Source organism: Lepidochelys olivacea (genome assembly GCF_965140295.1).
Source record: "Lepidochelys olivacea isolate rLepOli2 genome assembly, chromosome: 6".
Taxonomy (NCBI): Eukaryota; Metazoa; Chordata; order Testudines; family Cheloniidae; genus Lepidochelys; species Lepidochelys olivacea.
Genome location: NC_140416.1, coordinates 125,731,914 through 125,752,238, shown reverse-complemented (window position 1 = coordinate 125,752,238; position 20,325 = coordinate 125,731,914). Strand labels below are relative to the sequence as shown.

The window sequence follows — 20,325 nt, the reverse complement described above, 5'->3', positions numbered from 1 at the left end:
AGAGGATGTTCTGAAGGCCAAAACAATAACAGGGTTCAAAAAAGAACTAGATAAGTTCATAGAGGATAGGTCCATCAATGGTTATTAGCCAGGATGGGATACAACACCATGCTCTGAGTGACCCTAGCCTCTGTTTGCCAGAAGCTGGGAGTGGATAACAGAAGATGGATCACAAAAAATTGCCTTGTTCTGTTCATTCTGTCTGAAGCACCTGTCATTGGTCACTGTCAGAAGACAGGATACTGGGCTAGATGGACCATTGGTCTGACCCAGTATGGACATTCTTATGTTCTGAAGTTTTTGTAGACTAGATGGACTATGATTCTAATCCCATATGGCACTTCCCACAGAAAATGAGGGAAATTAATGCATGTTGTCAAGATTCCAAATAAAATCAGCACAAATATTCTACGAAAAGCTTCAGAATAGAGACCTCCTTCCTTCCCCAATGCCGTCTCAATACAAAAGCCACTATAACTTGGTCACAACACAGAAAAGTTATGGGCCTGATGCTGAAGAATTGGGCCTATTAAGAAAAAAAAAAAACAACACCATCCAGTGGCTGGCACTTAAAACAGCTGCAAGCTCCACCATGCTATTTCTTTGCACAAGAAGAATCATAGAACATCAGGGTTGGAAGGGACCTCAGGAGGTCATCTAGTCCAACCCCCTGCTCAAAGCAGGACCAATCTCCAATTTTTGCCCATATCCCTAAATGGCCCCCTCAAGGATTGAACTCACAACCCTGGGTTTAAGCAGATCAATGTTCAAACCATTGAGCTATCCCTCCCCCCTGAAGAGGGAACACTCTAGATTCTTGGTAATGTCAAGTACTTTGGAGATCTAACAGTTGACGATTTAGTGGCCCACGAAGACAAAACATTATACACACCCAAGATGATCAAGGTCTGGCTGAAACCACAACCATGGGTTTGAATTTCCTAACTTCTATACCTTTGAAATCTCAACCACATCACTGCATTTACGTTAAGTATTTTTTTTTAAAGTGTAACCACTATCTAGTTTAGAAACAAAGTACGTGAGAGTAATGAATGAGACACAATACCCCACCGCCTCTTTGACGGATGAAGATACTTGGCAAATGCTAACCTTAAGGATTCACCATTTCTTTTCTTATCTCATAAGAAAACATCGATTTGTTTAACGTGCCCACATCTTGTGATTTCTCTCTTCCTTTGCTTGTCAATTTCACAAAACCAACTTAAGAGTTAGGCCAGATTGGTCCATGCCTTTGATCAATAGAAAGGCAGAGGCTACAAAGGTCAGGAAGATTCTATTTTCCATAGGCAGATATGTGCATGAACTTAGATATTGCCTGGCTGCACTATACAATATTCTTGCCTGTTCTCATACATTTGCTTTTGGGAGCACTAAACTTCAATGAGAAGGTGATAAAAGAAGGCTAATATTCAAAATCAGTCTTGCAAACCTCCTGCATTTTGCAGCAGAATCACACTTCCGAGACCATCAGACCCATCCCCCTGCTCCAAGCAATTAATCTTCAGAAAATATTGCAAGCCCCTTGATTTTTTTGTGAGCTGTAACATATGAAAGAGAGAGACAGATGATGGAGGCACTAGACGAGTGAGAAAAATCCATAAACAGGTCAAATGAACTGAAATCAATTTTCCATCCTGGATCCAAGATAAGAAAATAGAGATTTTATGAGAAAGCAGCCGTGTGGATGCGGTCTTGATAAACCGTTTTGGTTGAACAGCTTTTTTGATACAGCAGCAGCAGCTTTGTGACTGTTTAAGAAAGTACCGTTTATAGCCAGTCTGAAGGCAGCTAAAGAGCCCTGGCCTTTTCTTAGGCTGCTGTGAGCCTGAAGACATGCAGGTCTGGACAGGATCTGCAGCTTCAGAGGTGATCATGCTGGCCCAGCCCACACAAAAGCACAGCCACAGAAAGTTCCTCCTCTCGCATCTGCTGACTGGATGGCGAGCTGTCAATCCAGCACAGAGAGCAAATGGAGGGTGAGTGTAAGTGGCCCCAGGACCATGCAGAAGCAGAGAAAAACAGTGCTGGTACTAAAGCCCAGGACAAAGGGGAATCAGGGCAGCACTGGCTGTGTGAGACCCGCAAAAGCAGGTTTCCTCCCTCTGGCTGAACCTGCTGATGGCTTTGTGGCTTTATCCAAGGGCATTAGACGAAGACTTAGAAGACGCTGGTTCAATTCCCCGCTCCACCACAGGCTTCCTGCGTGACCCTGGGCAAATCCCTTAGGGTATGTCTATGCTAATAAGAACTTGGCAGTGCATCTCAGAGCCCAGGTCAACTGACTCAGGCTCTCGCTGAGTGGCTAAAGATAGCAGTGTGCACGTTGGGGCTCAAACAACCCGGTGAAAGGGGAAGGTCTCCGAGGTCAGGCTCCAGCCTGAGTGCCGATGCTGCTATTCTTAGCCCTATGGCATGAGCCCCACAAGCCCAAGTCAGTTGACCCCAGCCCTGAGACTTGCTGTGACTCCATTGTAGTGTAGACATACCTTAGTCTCTCTGTACCCCACTTCCTGCATGCACAATGGGGATAATAGCACTGTCCTATCCCCTGGGGGTGCGGTGAGGGTAAATCCATCAAAGACTGTAAGGCGCTGAGATACTGCAGTGGCAGGGGCCATGCGAGTACCTTAGACAGCTGCAGCCTCTGATGGGGCAGGAGACCAGCAGTGCTGATCTAAAACGTGCTCTGCTGCCCTCCCCATGGGGACCCCAAGCTGTTTGGTAGCAAAGCAGAGGGTCAGCCCTCAACCTAGGCAGGCTGTTGGTAGCAAACTGGAGGCCGCCCACTGTCAGGTGCTGAAACTGCCTCGCTGGACCCCTTGTGGGCCCCTTATCTGCTGCCCAGCAAGCAGGGGGCAGGTCAGCCACTGGTCGCAGGAGTGCCCATCCTAGCACATCCCCCTGGGCTGGTAAGCACCGGGGGGGAAGCCTCTGGCGCAAAGGGATTCTGCCACAAGCACTACACTGGGCTCCACAGACAACACGCCTTTGCTGAGCGTGGAAGCAGCAGCAGCTCGCCAATGTTTCTGCTAAGGCTGCTCAACTGTTGCAACCATTAATAGAGGCCGAGGATTTCCCGCTAGTCTGGGGAAGTGCCCTGCCCTCCCCGCACAGGGGGGAAGGTCCTCCCAGACAGCAGAAAAGGCAACAGCCAGTCACTTCATGGCAGCAGAAAGACTGGAAAGTTGCAATCAGCTCAGCAAACATGCCAGCAGGAGAAGCTGCCTGTCTGTGGGAAAAGAAATATAAGAAGTGATGATGAAAAATAAGTACAGAACTTTTCCTCCACGACACTGGATTGGAGAGAAATTCCTCTGAGTCATGACTTCGGCCTGGAGCCATAGAATCATCACAAGGGGAAAATACTGGTAACTGATGAGTCAGCATGTCCTCCGAAGGCAGCTTCGAAACAGAATCTTCTGTTTCAAAGGGACACAGCTGAAAAGTGCCTGATCTCCGACCTCCGTTTGAAACCTGTGACACTGTGGTGGGAACATATGCTGAAACCAAGCTTCTTAAAAATTCACTGTTCTGAGGGGTGGCATTTCTAGGCTCTCTTCATCCTTATCCACATGATTTATTCTGGCAGCCCTTCAGAGAGTTCCAGGCCGAGTGACCTGGTGTGTGGGAATAATATGCCTTGAAGAAGAGGCCTTGGTTAATAAGAAATAACTCCTTGCAAAAAAGCTGTCTTTGCAGAGAGAGTGCAGGGAACATCTCGTTTTATGAGCTTGGGATTTAGGCTATGTCTACACTATCGCGGTATATCGACCTACCCTACGCAACTCCAAGCTACGTGAATAACGTAGCTGGAGTTGATGTATCTTAGGTGGAGTTACCGCGAGGTCTATGGGAGAAACTCCTCCATCGACTTACCTTACTCTTCTCGTCGGGGGTAGAGTACAGGGGTCGACTGGAGAGCAATCTGCTGTTGATTTGGCGGGTCTTCTCTAGACCCGCTAAATCAACCGCCAGTGGATCGATCTCAGAGTATCGATCCTGGCTGTAGTGTAGACCTGCCCTTAGGGTCCGATTTTGCACCACTGAAGTCAACAGGTGTTTCACCATTCACTTTGATGGGAGCAGGACTGGAGCCTTCATGCTCTCCCCACAGGCTACACAGGAGGTAGCAAACTTGCCCATTTCCCCAACGTTTTTTAAACTACAGGATGGTTTGAAATAGAAACTTAAATGTGTGGTGTGTGGGTGTGCGTGTGTGTGTGTGTGTATACAGACAGGCACACTCACTTATTCTAATCTTGTATGCTTGCCAGGTGATACACTGTATTTTCCTTCTAACAGATGCTAGGCAGAAGTCAATAAACTAGTTCATACAGTACAAGCTTGATTATTTGAATGCTACAGAGACACTGAAAGGTTGGATGATAAAGGTTCTGATAATTGAGGGAATATTCAATGTAATTAACAGGCACTGAGGGATATGAAGCTGTTTCAGATGACAGGTGGTTGGATAATTGAAGTTATCCGAGATGGATGAGATTCTGTCACTCTTACACTGAACAGTATCAGCCTCCATAAGTAACTCCAATGAAGTCAGGTGGCCCTACTGGAGGAGTAAGGGGCTTCTCAGCATGAGTAAAAGTATCCGAATCTGGGTCTCTAGTTGTTTTCCTCTCTTCCACAGTATTTTAGAATGTGTGGATACATACAAAATATGTATCAGTATCTTTAAAGCAGAGTTAATATTTATTCAGGGAATTAAATTCAGCTAATGGGGAACCAATCAGCCAGCACGGCAGCATCAGAAAGTCATCAAAGTCCTACCCTACAACTTCACTGACATTTAATCATGCCACTTATGTTAGAGGACTGCGACAACTGCGGTCAGGGCGCCATAACAGAGGGGAAAAAAGATGGAGCGAGAGAAATCCGTATTTGCCAAAGAGCATAAAGTCAGCAAGGAAATAAATGTTACTTCCTACTTTTAAGAGGTATTGCAAACACTGAACAAAAAGAAATAAACCATGACATAAAAAGGAATTGATTTACAACCCTCTATTTGACAGGTTTCAGAGTAGCAGCCGTGTTAGTCTGCATCCGCAAAAAGAAAAGGAGTATTTGTGGCACCTTAGAGACTATTTGTTTTTTCATTTAGGATCTTGGAAAGAATTTTGAGCAGTGAATCTATGCATGGCTTCTTTCCCCTCACCTCACACATGCTGTACTGAGATTCACCAGATTTAGAAGAAAAGTGTCTCCTATTTGTAATCCGTATTCATTTGTTGATTGCAACTAACGGTATTTGCCCTTGCTTGACTGTGATTATCGACTGCATGAGGGAAATTCTCAAAGTTGCATAGTGCTGACATAACTCTTCAAGGGGAGCCATTTTAGGCTAATACTGAGCAGTTTTGAATCCCACCCTAGAATGCAAACATCTATAGCTGGGGTGGGCAAACCTGGTCATACTAACTGGGCTAAACCAGCTTCATTGCACTCAAGAGAGTCCAGCACTTATAAGAGCAAGTCACACCAATACATCTGCAAACAAGATGACCTGACATGGCTACGAGAGCGAACAACAGGAGAGTTATAGCAATACAGCTACAGGATGCAGCTGGGTCGCAGTTTGGGACTCACCTGTGGCCGAGGATGGCCAGTCACCAAGCAGGTGAGCTCCAGAGTCTCCCCCTCGCGGATGGTGTATACCCTCTCCGAGTAGCGCTCCTCCTCGATGTTACACGCCAGGCCTGAGTGCACAATCCGCACTGTGGGTGGGCCTGTCAAACCAGCAGAAAGAGAAACAGGTCAGTAAAATGTTTCCACACAGTGACTTGCCCCTTGTCCCCACAGGACCAACTGCTAGACATAGCTCCAGCCATGCTCAGCCCAACTCAGTGCCAACAGTGTGTGTTCACGTGAGGGGTAAGGCCCTTCTCCAATGGAAGAATCCAATGCTCTGTTTTTGGATGCAGTTATATGACTACTCCCACAGACTTCCTCTAAACACCTTCCCCTCCCCCACTGCTCTACACCCCCATAAAAAGCAGGGCCACAAACAAGGAACCAGAGAACAGCTCCATCTCTGATGTTTGATTTGTTTTTCCCCTTCCATTGCAAGAGACTCCAAAATGACATCCCTGACATAGGCACACAAGAGCTGCAGGGGCATGCAGACCTGCTCTCGCAGCCTCAAAAACTGGGCTCACCCTTGCCCTGGTGGAGACTCTGCTACAGATGCTAGGACTTCAGCCTCCTGCCCATTCAGCTGTCGGGCTCTCCGATGAGGCTGCCAATATGGGGCACAGTTGGGATAGTGCTTTTTTGGACACCTTTAGCGTAATGACTGGCCTGAAATCACCTGCTTGCTTTGCAAAGGCATGGAACAGCCTGAAGCGTACCAACTTCTGGGCTAGCTTAGAACCAGTGCCCAGATTCACTGACGATCCCACTCCCATTTCTGTGACCTATCCAATCTGTGTAGCCTTTTGTCCATATTTTAAGGTAGAGATGGGCACCTGGAACCTGAAAACAACAAACGTATGGGAAGTTCAGATCCAAAATCCAGATATTCAGTGTTTGGCACAAGCCCATCTCTACTGTGGCTATCTCCCTACCTAGATTAGCATCCACTGGCATGAAAGGCAAACCCAAGGGCAAGTTTTAGTAGGACTGACGCCTTCATTTGATGATGCCATTTCTTATTCTTTAGACATGGGGAACCTCAAGAACAGTGGAAGACACAGTGTGACTGCTAGCACTGAAAGAGAAAGATATTTAACTGCAAACATATTGCCTGGAAATATGGTACTAACACACAATTATAATGACCCTGCCCAGGGGTCGTCAGCAGGGTTTGAATACAGGAACTTGAGCTCCACAGCACGGCACCCTCCCACGTGAACTGAAAGACGAACTCCATTAGCCGGCGGCAGTAATAGGCTGTGAAGGACAAGTTCAGTGCCATGAACATTGGCTGTAATATTTATGTATATCCAGCGGTCCCCTAAAGACACATTTGCACGCTCGTTTATTTTTGTTTTCCTTCCCAAAATCAACTTTCCATTTTTGTTCTTTTTATTATATACCTTTCTAAATGTATTATAACACTTATTAGGTAAATACGAAGCTTTAATCAAACCACTAAAATAAAGTAGTCAGCACAACAGGGTTGATTCTACTCCCATTTAAAGTGAATATTAACATCCGTCAACTTCACTGGGACCAGGAGCAGGACCGGAGTTTCAGTTAGGACAGATTCCATTTTCCTGGTATATTTAACCTGCACTGAGAAAAGCAAAATGTTTCCATATGCCCCACATGTGTAACATGTGGTGCCTATGCTGGAAAATTACAATGGTTGTCGTATTGGATGCACAAGTCACAATAATGTTTTAACAGTCCAGGAGAGAACAACAACGGCTCTACGGGATGTCAGTAATTCCGAGCCAGGCAATGCCCCCTCATTCAAATTCCACACGAGCAGATCAATAGGAGGATAAGGTCAAGTACTCATTACAGTGCCTTTGCTGAATGAAATATAAGACGACAATAAACGGCAGAAATGGCAAAAGGTAAATCAGATGTATAAAAAAATAAGTCAGCTTTAAAACTCTCCGGAGCGATGCTATTCGTTAGTAGGGGCAAACGCGACAGTTAACCTGCGGGTGGCTCTTCAATCAGACAGCCTGGCACAAGCCTACAGGACAGCGAAATCAGATCCAGTGGTGAACTCTTGGCCCAAAGGAGCTCCGAGGCATGGGTCTGAGCAGCCCACCGTGTCGATGACCTGGAAGCCTCAGCCCCTGCTTCACTGAACGGAGGCTAAGTAGGCTCTGATACTGCAAAGACGTATGCACATACTTCACTCTACACTGTGAGAACGCCCCTCTTTCGGCACATCAAGGCTCAGTGTTTCTCCCTCTGGCGCTGAGGGGGCCTGTGGTAAATCAGTCCCACTATGGAGGTTTAGTACTGGACATTAGTTTATTTACAGTATTCATAGGGTAGGCCTTGGGGTTGGCCTGAGGGCTTTTTAAAACAGAAACAAAAAATATTTAAATTGCCTCACTCCCACTGGGGAACTGCCTCTCCTCACGCCGGCTACCTATCACCAGTCATCCTCTTTCACTCACGCTGGGCCCAGCTATGCTGCGAACCCAGGTCCTCTCCCCAGACAGAAACAACACAAGATTTCCCTTATAGGGAAAAACAGCTCTTCACCTAGGAGATGCCTTTTCCCCTTGCAGCACACAACCCTTCTGCAGCTTGCATCTCATGTCTCCTTGTAGCCCGTTCACTGGAGCTGGTTTTTAACGGTCCCAGGCTGCCCTTAATTAGACTCAGGTGTCCACAATTAATGAGAGGTAACCTCTTTCAGTTCACAGGGAAAGGGCTTTAATCATTCTAAGACTAATATACCACCCTCCGAACACCCTTCCAGAACTGCCAGGGCCTGAGTTTAATGGCTGTATGCAGTGTTGTTGTGTGTAGTGTTGTTCCCAGGATATTAGAGAGACAAGCTGTAAGCTCAGGAGTTAGTCCAATAAAAGACATTAACTCCCCTACCTTGTCTTTCAGATCTGCCTTTGTCACACCACATAGCTTTATGCACCAAGCATGTCCCTAAATCTTTGCAGATCAGGGTTTTAGCACCTGAGCTGAAATCCAGGCTCAAAGAATCTATCAGGTGACAACAGTGATTTCTTTTCACATGAAAACAACCAATCTGCACCTGCTCTTGGGTGATCTCAAGTGCACAATTAATAAATCTGGTGCAAGGCTTCTGATATTTTAAATATCTGACCCTGGGAATCCTAAGAAAATGAGTCTATGGCAAAGCTGTCCAGGTAGCACAAATGAACAGGACTAGAATAAGATAGTTAAGGCCAGTACAACTCACTCCCTTTCTCTTAGCTACCCGGAATTGCATCTGTTGCAATCTACTCTATTTAAAACCATTTTCAGTTTGCCTGGCATATGCCAACCTTTTTGGTAAGTGTTTAAGAAATCTGGCCTTGTTGCTCACCGATCCCAAGGGCACAGGCTGAATGTTATAGCTTTATTTATAATGGATTGGATCCCTTTGTTGATCAGGTTTTCACAACTCAAATGATAGAAGGTGAAAATTAGTTTTGAAGGTTTTCCATGTGAGTAACAAGCAGCAACAAGATTCTGGATAGACCAACTAACATAAGCGAATAGGCATGAACGCAAACTACTTTCCAGGCACTCTGAGTTCATCCTCTGGGATGAATATCACCCATTTTTTTCCTTGGACACTACTGTGACAAAAGTAGCCCCAGTCAAAAAGGATACAACACCCAGGGAAATCAGTTATCTGCTATGTAGAGTGAGTGTGTCAATACACACAGGTTATACCTGATATCTTCTAGAGATTAGATAGCAGATATATAAAGAGAGAGAGAGAGAGAGAGAGAGAGAGATTAACCATCTCTTTCTACTCAGAGTCCTGGGATCTCTCCCAGCATTCCCACTCTCCCAACAGCCAGAGTTGTCTGCATAAAGAGGAATTGGATTATGCCCAACAGGACCCGTCAGTACACTGTTATTGGGTTGGTTTCTCTGAGACCTTAGGACGGGGTAGTCAATTATTTTTTGTCATGGTCCCTATTTCTTGGTCAAGGTATAGTCAAGGTCCAGACTCCAGACAAATTTTAAAAAACCCAACAACAATAATGGTAATAAAAAAAAGTAAATACAAAGATTTTGGGGTCCATTCGAAAGCATCTGCCGGTCCACCTATAGACTCCCCCTGGCCTAAGGTGATGTTTATTGCTTGCAAGAAAAAAATTAAACATCTAGGTCATTTTCCCGTGCTCACACTGAGGGCTGGTCTACATGGGAAGTTAATGTGCAGCGAGCTACTGTGAATTTACAGCTCACTGCCTACTCCGGACCAACTCGCTGTGCGGACACTTCTGCTGTGCACTGAGAATGCTTTTATGTGCACTGCACTTTGGAAGCACATGAAGTTAAACCACCTGAGGGCGCGTTCTTAGGCTGCGTCTGCACTGCAAGCTGGGGGTGCAATCCCCCTGCTCGCATACACGTACTCGTGACATTGCCATCCAGTTAGTGCAAGTATAAATAGCAGCGTAGCCGTGGTAGCATGGGTGGAGGTGTGGCCGCGTCTGTACCCACTGGATTCAGGCGGGTTTGTACGCAGCATGGCAGAGCTGTGAGCCTGCTGTCGCTACCCGGGTTCCTGTGGTTATGCTGCTATTTGCACGCATGCTAGCTCCGCGGCAGCTGGCGTGAGCGTGGGTGCACGAGCCAGGGAATCACACCCCTAGTTCGGAGCACGGACATACGCCTGGGTGCGCAGCGAGAACGTGCAGAGGGAGGTAGTTCGGAGAAACGAGTGTGCTCTAAATTCACACGCTAGCTTGCTGCACACTAACTTCCCCCTATACACCAACCCTAAGGTTTAACTTCCCTACTTACTTGTCCCTAAGTAAAACCTTACGCCACCTCACTGACTCCAGCAAGGTGACTTGGGGCATCAGGTATCGTTCAACACGAGTAAAGGCATCACAATCTAACCCCTAAAGATCACCTTGTCCTCAGCCTTACTAATCTATTAGTCCAAGTAATAATAAAGCCATTTACATGACAGCTCTCCCCACATAAAGGGTCTGGAGTTGTGTGTCTTTAGTAGCTCACTGTAACAAAGGTGTGTGTTTCACGGAAACAAGCCAGGTTCACTAGCTGCTTAAATTTACAGTCACCTCACTTAAGTCTACTCAGGCTGTTTGTTCAAGCAACCATGCAGCATGAGACCATTGTGTTAATGGTCCTCATACTGCGAGAGGCTCCAGGAGTGCAGTTCTGGGATCACGCTGTGTCTGGCCTTTGTGCAATGGGCCACGCATGAGGCAGTGCAGAGGGTGGGGCCAGCATGTCATAAGCCTTGTGCAGCCTCTGAGGCCTGAGTAGAAAGAGCAAGCCCCGTACTCCAGGAGTATAGAAACTGCTCCCTTCCTGCTCCCGTGGGGTCCACTGCACCTCAAAGGCAGGGGTGAAAGTAGGTCTAGTGACTTACCGGTATGGGACTGGGCTGGGGCCGACTCTGGCCCCCGGAAGCGGCAGGGCCTCGGGTGGAAGGGGCGCGGCTGGGGGAGGTCAGAGCCAGCCCCAGCCCCGTACCGGCAAGTGCCTCCTTCCCTCTCCCCGGGGTAACAGCAGCAGCCGGGGGCTCTGGCAGCGGTTTAAAGGGCCTGGGGGAGGGGTAGCGGCGGCCAAGCCCTAGGCCCTTTAAATCATCCCCAGAGCCCTGCCGCCACTTCCCAAGGACTCCGGGGACAGGGCTCCGGCCTCCACGACCGCCCTGGGCCCTTTAAATCGTCCCCGGAGCCTGCCGGAGCCCTGGGGAAGTGGGGGTGGGGCTCCGGGGACAATTTAAAGGGCCCAGGGCTTGGCCGCCGCTACTGCCCCTTTAAATCACTGCCCCAGCCCCGCCTCCGCTACGCCAGGGCTCCGGCAGCGGGGCTCTGGCAGCAATTTAAAGGGCCGGGGGCTCCAGCCGCTGCTGGGCGCCGCAAGCCCTTTAAATTGCGCCTGAGGAAACCGATCCACCCCAGTACGGCGCACTGGCTCTTGCCGATATGCCGTACCAGGGCGTGCCAGCTTGCTTTCACCTCTGTTCAAAGGATTCAGATGGGGCAGGCTGCAGGCAAATCCCCACCTTCTCCTAGGTTCTACCCAGTCTCCCCAAAGGTGGGAGGAAGGAATAGGCTGCATCTCACAAAGGTATGTGGTAATGGGCGCACTGGCTTTGCAGTGGAGAGGAACTATGCTTCCAGAGGCTGAGTACCCCCCTTGGCTAGGGCTCTCCTGAACAGGGCAGTTCTGCATTGCCCCTAATTATGCCTAGATGAGCCATGCCTCCTCTTTTCATAAATTACATTCTTCCCATTTATCTGAGCTGCTTCTCTGACTTTATCTACAAAGCAATGGCACCTGCCAGCACTATCGAACCTGGATGGAGTGCACTTGGAAGAAACTGGATCCCAAAGTAGGTAGTCTGACACGGGGGCCTTGTGTCAGAGACACAGAAGACACAAGGAGAGGGCTGAGCTGCTTTGAACCCAGAACCTTAGGAGCCGATGGGAAAGCCATCTGCTCAAGAGGGTGCTTTACAGCTACAAAAATTAAATAATACACTCATGACTGGAAAATGATAGGAGGGCCAACCTCTACTGGCTATGGAGCAAGCTGTTTGCTCATTTATATCCCTAAAACTTTATCTAACTTAACATTAAATGAAAATATCTCAGAAGGAAAAATAATTAATTTGCTGAACACAGGCATCAAAAATACTCATGTGGGTCTAGTTCGATAGTAGTGATGTACCTGAACCTTACACCCAGATCCAATACCCTCAGATGTTGGGCTTGCATCCAGAACCAGAGCCCAAGGGTGACTTCTAGTTCTAACCTTTAACCATTTTCTCCCTAAACCTCCTCTAAATAAGCCTCCAGTTCTCTAGGAAGTAGGACCTTTGGTCCTCTTTAAGCTAAAAATGATTGCCATTTGACCAGCAGAGGGTGCTAACAGATTATGATGGCTCATAACCACCTTATTGAGCGCATGACTTTAGGAATCTGAAGGTATGTTTACACTGCAGCTGGGAGCATGCCTCCTCGCCTGGGTAGGGAGACTCCTGCTAGCTCAGTTTGAGCTAGGAATAGCAGCGTGGATGTTGCAAAACTGCTGGTGGTTCAGGCTAGTCACCTGGGTCCAAACCATCCCGATCCCCTGGGTCTGACCTCCGGAGCGCTAGCCAGGGGCTCAGTTGGTGCAGCAACATCCAGACTGCTATATTTAGCCTGCTACCTTGAGCCCAACTAAGGTGAATTTGTCTACCTGGGCGAGGAGGCTCACTCCATCTGCAGGGTAGACATATCCTGAATGGCTGGGGCTAGAGTTTCCTGAACACGTGCACGCCCTGATGCACCCACATGGCTTGGGACATATTTTGCAACATCACTTTCCCTCATATCCAATCACCAATGAAACATCAGGGCGAGAAAAGACATTAGGAAAACATATGGCTCCCCTTCTAACATTGTATTTCTATGTTCATTACGTATTTTGATCACACTGATTTTAAAGCATGGCAAGCATTAGGAAGTGTTTAGATCCTAAATTTTGTAGCTGCTGTCAGGACCATGGCAGCTCTCTGTGAAGTGACTCCACATCTGTCTACAGAGCCTTTGAAATTGACACATGAATAGCTGCTGCTGGCTGGCTTTGAAGATGGAAGCGATGTTTGCAAAGGAACCTGGCTGGAGCTTTTTGAACTAAGCCTTATTTTTTAAAGCTGCCATTTCCTCAGCTTTGTAATGGACACGTTTAGTTTACAAACAGCAGCTACGTTCTGTCATCTCTCAAGAGTTCCAGCAGGTCTGCTCTCTCTGCCACCCTTTCAAAGACAGAAAATATATCAGGATGTAAAGTTGTTTTCTACTCTGCACTTTTCTGGGTTACTTTTCAAAGCCTGGCACGCACAATTATTTGAGTTATACACAAAAATACCTTATATGCAGGCACGAATCTGGTTTCTGGGCACAAATAACTTGGTCATTCCTGTTAGACTTTTGTTAGTTTCAATTCTGAATTGGATGGCCCATCCTTACCTATAGCATAATTCTTCTCTTTGGGCATATAGTGTTCCCTTTGCAGTCACAGTGGAAGGCTAGGTGTTCAAGTTATGAAGGACTTAAGAGCTGGCTGAAGAGCTCACTGGACTGTTACAGTTGATTTTTATAAGCCTGGAAGCACTAAGTTCCAGAAGACTGGAAGAAAGTGAATGTTGTGCCGATATTTAAGAAGGTTAAATGGGATGACCTGATAATTATAGGTCTGTCAGCCTGACATTGATCCCAGGCAAGATAATAGAGAGGCTGACACGGGATGCAGTTAATAAGGAATTAAATGACGGTAATTAAGCAATACCAATCAACATGGGTTTATAGAAAATAGAGCCTCTCAAATAACTTGATATCTTTTTTTGATGAGATTACAAGTTCAATTGGTAAAGGTAATAGTATTAATGTAATATAGTTAGACTTCTGTAAGGTGCTTGACTTGGTAGCATACAACATTTTGATTAAAAACGAATGTAAAATTAACATGGCACAAAGTAAACAGATTAAAACTGGCTGGCTGACAGGTCTCAAAGTGTAATTGTACATGGGGAAAGATCAACAAGCAAGTGTGTCTGGGGAGGGGGGGTCCTTTACAGGAATTAGTTCTTGGCCTTATAATATTTGACATTTTTATCAATGACCTGGAAGGTGAGACTTGATTACAGTTGGTAAGTATCTACATGGAGAAGTTTCAGAGTAGCAGCCGTGTTAGTCTGTATTCGCAAAAAGAAAAGGAGTACTTGTGGCACCTTAGAGACTAACCAAGGTTAGTCTCTAAGGTGTCAAAAGTACTCCTTTTCTTTTTACATGGAGAAGAAATTTTTGAAAATGGGCTGTTGAATCTAGCAGAGAAAGGTTTAACACGAGCCAATGACTGAAAGTTGAAGCTCACAAATTCAGACTGGAAATGAGGTGTACACTTTTAACAGAGAGGGTAATTAGCTATTGTAACAGCTTACCAAGGGTCATGGTGGATTCTTTTAAAATCAAGATGGGATGATTGTCTCACAGATGTGCTCTAGGAACTATTTGGGTGGAGTTCAGACTAGATGATCATGATGGTCCCTTCTGGTCTTGGAAGCGATGAATCTACGACTGGCCCCTTAGATGCTGATTGAGCAAAGTACTTAAGCATGTGAGTAGGACCATTCCCATGCTTAAAGTCAGGTACGTCTTACACTTTCATCGTAAACTCCTTGGGGAGCAGGGACAGTCATTTTGGTCTGTCGTGCACACTGCCTAGCTCCTGGGCTCCTATCCGCTCCCGGAATACAAATAATAAATAATAAATTAAGTACCTGGCAGAATCAGAGCCTGAGTGCAGCAAGGTAAGAAAAGGGTCAGCAGTTTGTTTGTTTTTTTAATATGCTTCAGAAGTATTAAAATAAGATACTTTAAAAACGATACTGCAGAAGTATTAAAATACGATACTTTAAAAACGATACTGCAGAAAAACCTGAGTGTCTCTGGATTAAGTTTAGAACTGTGAGCAACAGCAGTGATGAAGTGGTGGGAGTCTGCTATGGACCACCGGACCAGGGGGATGAGGTGGATGAGGCTTTCTTCCGGCAGGTGGCGGAAGCTACTAGATCGCATGCCCTGGTTCTCATGGGTGACTTTAATTTTCCTGATATCTGCTGGGAGAGCAATACAGCGGTGCATAGACAATCCAGGAAGTTTTTGGAAAGCATAGGGGACAATATCCTGGTGCAAGTGCTAGAGGAGCCAACTGGGGGGGAGCTTTTCTTGACCTGCTGCTCACAAACCGGGAAGAATTAGTGGGGGAAGCAAAAGTGGATGGGAATCTGGGAGGCAGTGACCATGAGTTGGTTGAGTTCAGGATCCTGACACAGGGAAGAAAGGTAAGCAGCAGGATATGGACCCTGGACTTCAGGAAAGCAGACTTCGACTCCCTCAGAGAACGGATGGGTAGGATCCCCTGGGGGACTAACATGAAGGGGAAAGGAGTCCAGGAGAGCTGGCTGTATTTCAAGGAATCCCTTTTGAGGTTACAGGGACAAACCATCCCAATGTGTCGAAAGAATAGTAAGTATGGCAGGCGACCAGCTTGGCTTAATGGTGAAATCCTAGCAGATCTTAAGCATAAAAAAGAAGCTTACAAGAAGTGGAAGGTTGGACATATGACCAGGGAAGAGTATAAAAATATTGTTCGGGCATGTAGGAATGAAATTAGGAGGGCCAAATCGCACCTGGAGCTGCAGCTAGCGAGAGATGTCAAGAGTAACAAGAAGGGTTTCTTCAGGTATGTTGGCAACAAGAAGAAAGCCAAGGAAAGTGTGGGCCCCTCAATGAATGAGGGAGGCAACCTAGTGACGGAGGATGTGGAAAAAGTTAATGTACTCAATGCTTTTTTTGCCTCTGTCTTCACGAACAAGGTCAGCTCCCAGACTGCTGTGCTGGGCATCACAACATGGGGAGTAGATGGCCAGCCCTCTGTGGAGAAAGAGGTGGTTAGGGACTATTTAGAAAAACTGGACGTGCACAAGTCCATGGGGCCGAATGAGTTGCATCCGAGAGTGCTAAAGGAACTGGCGGCTGTGATTGCAGAGCCATTGGCCATTATCTTTGAAAACTCGTGGCGAACGGGGGAAGTCCTGGATGACTGGAAAAAGGCTAATGTAGTGCCAATCTTTAAAAAAGGGAAGAAGGAGGATCCTGGGAACTACAGGCCAGTGAGCCTCACTTCAGTCCCCGGAAAAATCATGGAGCAGGTCCTCAAAGAATCAACCCTGAAGCACTTACATGAGAGGAAAGTGATCAGGAACAGTCAGCATGGATTCACCAAGGGAAGGTCATGCCTGACTAATCTAATCGCCTTCTATGATGAGATTACTGGTTCTGTGGATGAAGGGAAAGCAGTGGATGTATTGTATCTTGACTTTAGCAAAGCTTTTGACACGGTCTCCCACAGTATTCTTGTCAGCAAGTTAAGGAAGTATGGGCTGGATGAATGCACTATAAGGTGGGTAGAAAGTTGGCTAGATTGTCGGGCTCAACGGGTAGTGATCAATGGCTCCATGTCTAGTTGGCAGCCGCTGTCAAGTGGAGTGCCCCAGGGGTCGGTCCTGGGGCCGGTTTTGTTCAATATCTTCATAAATGATCTGGAGGATGGTGTGGATTGCACTCTCAGCAAATTTGCGGATGATACTAAACTGGGAGGAGTGGTAGATACGCTGGAGGGCAGAGATAGGATACAGAGGGACCTAGACAAATTGGAGGATTGGGCCAAAAGAAATCTGATGAGGTTCAATAAGGATAAGTGCAGGGTCCTGCACTTAGGACGGAAGAACCCAATGCACAGCTACAGACTAGGGACCGAATGGCTCGGCAGCAGTTCTGCAGAAAAGGACCTAGGGGTGACAGTGGACGAGAAGCTGGATATGAGTCAGCAGTATGCTCTTGTTGCCAAGAAGGCCAATGGCATTTTGGGATGTATAAGTAGGGGCATAGCGAGCAGATCGAGGGACGTGATCGTCCCCCTCTATTCGACATTGGTGAGGCCTCATCTGGAGTACTGTGTCCAGTTTTGGGCCCCACACTACAAGAAGGATGTGGATAAATTGGAGAGAGTCCAGCGAAGGGCAACAAAAATGATTAGGGGTCTGGAACACATGACTTATGAGGAGAGGCTGAGGGAACTGGGATTGTTTAGTCTGCAGAAGAGAAGAATGAGGGGGGATTTGATAGCTGCTTTCAACTACCTGAGAGGTAGCTCCAGAGAGGATGGTTCTAGACTATTCTCAGTGGTGGAAGAGGACAGGACAAGGAGTAATGGTCTCAAGTTGCAGTGGGGGAGGTTTAGGTTGGATATTAGGAAAAACTTTTTCACTAGGAGGGTGGTGAAACACTGGAATGCGTTGCCTAGGGAGGTGGTGGAATCTCCTTCCTTAGAAGTTTTTAAGGTCAGGCTTGACAAAGCCCTGGCTGGGATGATTTAATTGGGTATGGGTCCTGCTTTTGAGCAGGGGGTTGGACTAGATGACCTCCTGAGGTCCCTTCCAACCCTGATATTCTATGATTCTAAGTATTTTGTAGATTTAATAAAAAATAATGATTGAGACCCTGATTTTGCTTATTTTCTGTCAATCTTGTCTATTAAATCAATATGTACCATATTTTCTCTCTCTCTATATATATATATAAATGTAAAGTAATGCACATTGGAAAAAATAACCCCAACTATGCATACAATATGATGGGGGCTAATTTAGCTACAACTAATCAGGAGAAAGACCTTGGAGTCATTGTGGATAGTTCTCTGAAGATGTCCATGCAGTGCGCAGCGGCAGTCAAAAAAGTGAACAGGATGTTAAGAATTATTAAAAAAGGGAAAGAGAATAAAACGGAGAATATCTTATTGCCCTTATATAAATCCATGGTACGCCCACATCTTGAATACTGCATATAGATGTGGTCCCCTCATCTCAAAAAAGATATAATGGCATTAGAAAATGTTCAGAAAAGGGCAACTAAACTGATTCGGGGTTTGGAACGGGTCCCATAGGAGGAGAGATTAAAGAGACTAGGACTTTTCAGCTTGGAAAAGAGGAGACTAAGGGGGGAGATGATAGAGGTCTATAAAATCATGAGTGGTGTGGAGAAAGTGAATAAGGAAAAGTTATTTACTTGTTCCCATAATATAAGAACTAGGGGCCACCAGATGAAATTAATGGGCAGCAGGTTTAAGACAAATAAAAGGAAGTTCACAGTCAACCTGTGGAACTCCTTGCCTGAGGAGGTTGTGAGGGCTAGGACTATAGCAGGGTTTAAAAGAGAACTGGATAAATTCATGGAGGTTAAGTCCATTAATGGCTATTAGCCAGGATGGGTAAGGAATGGTGTCCCTAGCCTCTGTTTGTCAGAGGGTGGAGATGGATGGCAGGAGAGAGATCACTTGATCATTACCTGTTAGGTTCACTCCCTCTGGGGTACCTGGCACTGGCCACTGTTGGCAGACAGGATACTGGGCTGGATGGACCTTTGGTCTCATCCAGTCTGGCCGTTCTTCTGTTCTCTGCTCTAGCATATCAGAAGCATTGCCAGCCCCAGGAGTTCAAAAATCAGGAGGTCAGATTCCCAAAAATCATGAGATTTTTTTAAATAGTGCATTTTGGATTCTTTAATTGGCTTTGGATTTCTGAGCCGACGGGGTACACTTGGGTTCCCAGCTCCTTTCTGCAACTCTGAAGGCTACATCCTTACTTAAAAAAAAAAGTAGGGGGAAATCTGAGATAGTCCCATAATCTCGGGATTTCAAAAGCTGACACTTTAGATAACGCAAATACCACAAGACTCCCAATAAAACGGTGAGAGCTGGCAACACTCTATCAGAAATGAAACCTTTTAAATTCAGATTATCTTCAAGTGCCCTGAACTTTTGTGTCAATACATTTTCATACAACAACCACCTGGTCTCGAAAAGCAACACATACAGGCAAACATTACCCATGATGCGCAATTACGGCAAAAGTGCACAGTCCTGTAAGTAAAGATCAAATAAACAAACACCAAAATATCCTTTTCCTTTTTATAGTTTTACTTTTTTATGGTTCATAAGATATTACATAATTATGAAATGTCACCCCTTTCTCAACTATAGGAATATTCATTACAGCTCTTTCTGAAATATGCCTCCCAGGATTAAATGCCAGATGAGACATTATAGTAATATACTACTTGGCATTTATTTTGTCTGGTGGCATTTTTGAAGAACTTGTCTTGTTATTATACACAGTAAATATTGCATGAAAGAATCCATTACACTTCTATACCCCTCAGTATAAGCACCTAATGCAACGAAAACAAGTGTGGGGTCAGAAATGAAAAATAAATAAAATAAAAATACATATTACAAATCACTCAGAGTGGTACCAAGATATTCCTTGTTTTCAAATGGAAGATGTGGCCATTCTAACCTATCTCCACATCTTTATATTAGCTGTATCCACCTCACGGGCCGCTCTCTGCCAGCAACCTCAATTAATCACAAAAAAACTAGAGTGGCAATTTGTTTACTAGACGCAACCGTTGTCCAGTGAAAATGTATCTTAAGTTTTCTGTCAGGGGAGTACTAGAAAGGCCACTGAATTTGAAGACGAATGCAGGTAACTGGTCACATTTAAGGAAAGCAGGACAAAGGATTAAACTGATGCGGGGATGAGCAGTGCCCAAGAGAAGCATGCAGGATAACGTTTATTTTGTCATTTCACTGTGGGAACAAGGTACCATGCCCCTCCAGGGAACGCAACATCTGTATTTACTGACTATAGCCGGCCCAAATAATACCGAAGGATTTTTATAAAAATGAGAAAGTTTGGTCCTGTAGGATTTATGGCAGTGCTTTCCAAACTTTTTTCATTTCTGGACCCCTAAAAAATTTTGAATGGGGGTGCGGACCCCTTTAGAAATCTTAAACATAGTCCGTGGACCCCCCAGGGGTCTGCTGACCATAGGTTGAAAACCACTGTTCTATGGTAACAACAACCTTTCCCGAATCCCTTCAACATAGTCTATGGACCCGCAGGGGTCTGTGGACCACAGGTTGAAAACCACTGATTTATGGAAGGGGTGTCAGTCACAGGAGTTGTGTTAAGTAAGTTTCTAGCCTTGGTGGTTGGAGAGAAAATGAGAATGAGACGAGAAAATGAAA

General features: G+C 45.9%; 1 protein-coding gene across 4 annotated transcripts in view; it reads right to left on the bottom strand.

Annotated features, from left to right (window-relative positions):
• Positions 1-20,325, bottom strand: part of MDGA2 (MAM domain containing glycosylphosphatidylinositol anchor 2) — a 665,204-nt gene that overhangs the window by 410,358 nt on the left and 234,521 nt on the right. For 2 of the 4 annotated variants that reach the window (XM_084631535.1, XM_084631536.1), the window contains exon 2: positions 5,623-5,762. In XM_084631535.1, the coding sequence (XP_084487661.1) occupies positions 5,623-5,762 (140 nt within the window). Of the gene's footprint in view, positions 1-5,622; positions 5,763-20,325 lie in introns of those variants that run through there. The other 2 variants (XM_084631538.1, XM_084631537.1) reach the window with 1 other exon arrangement.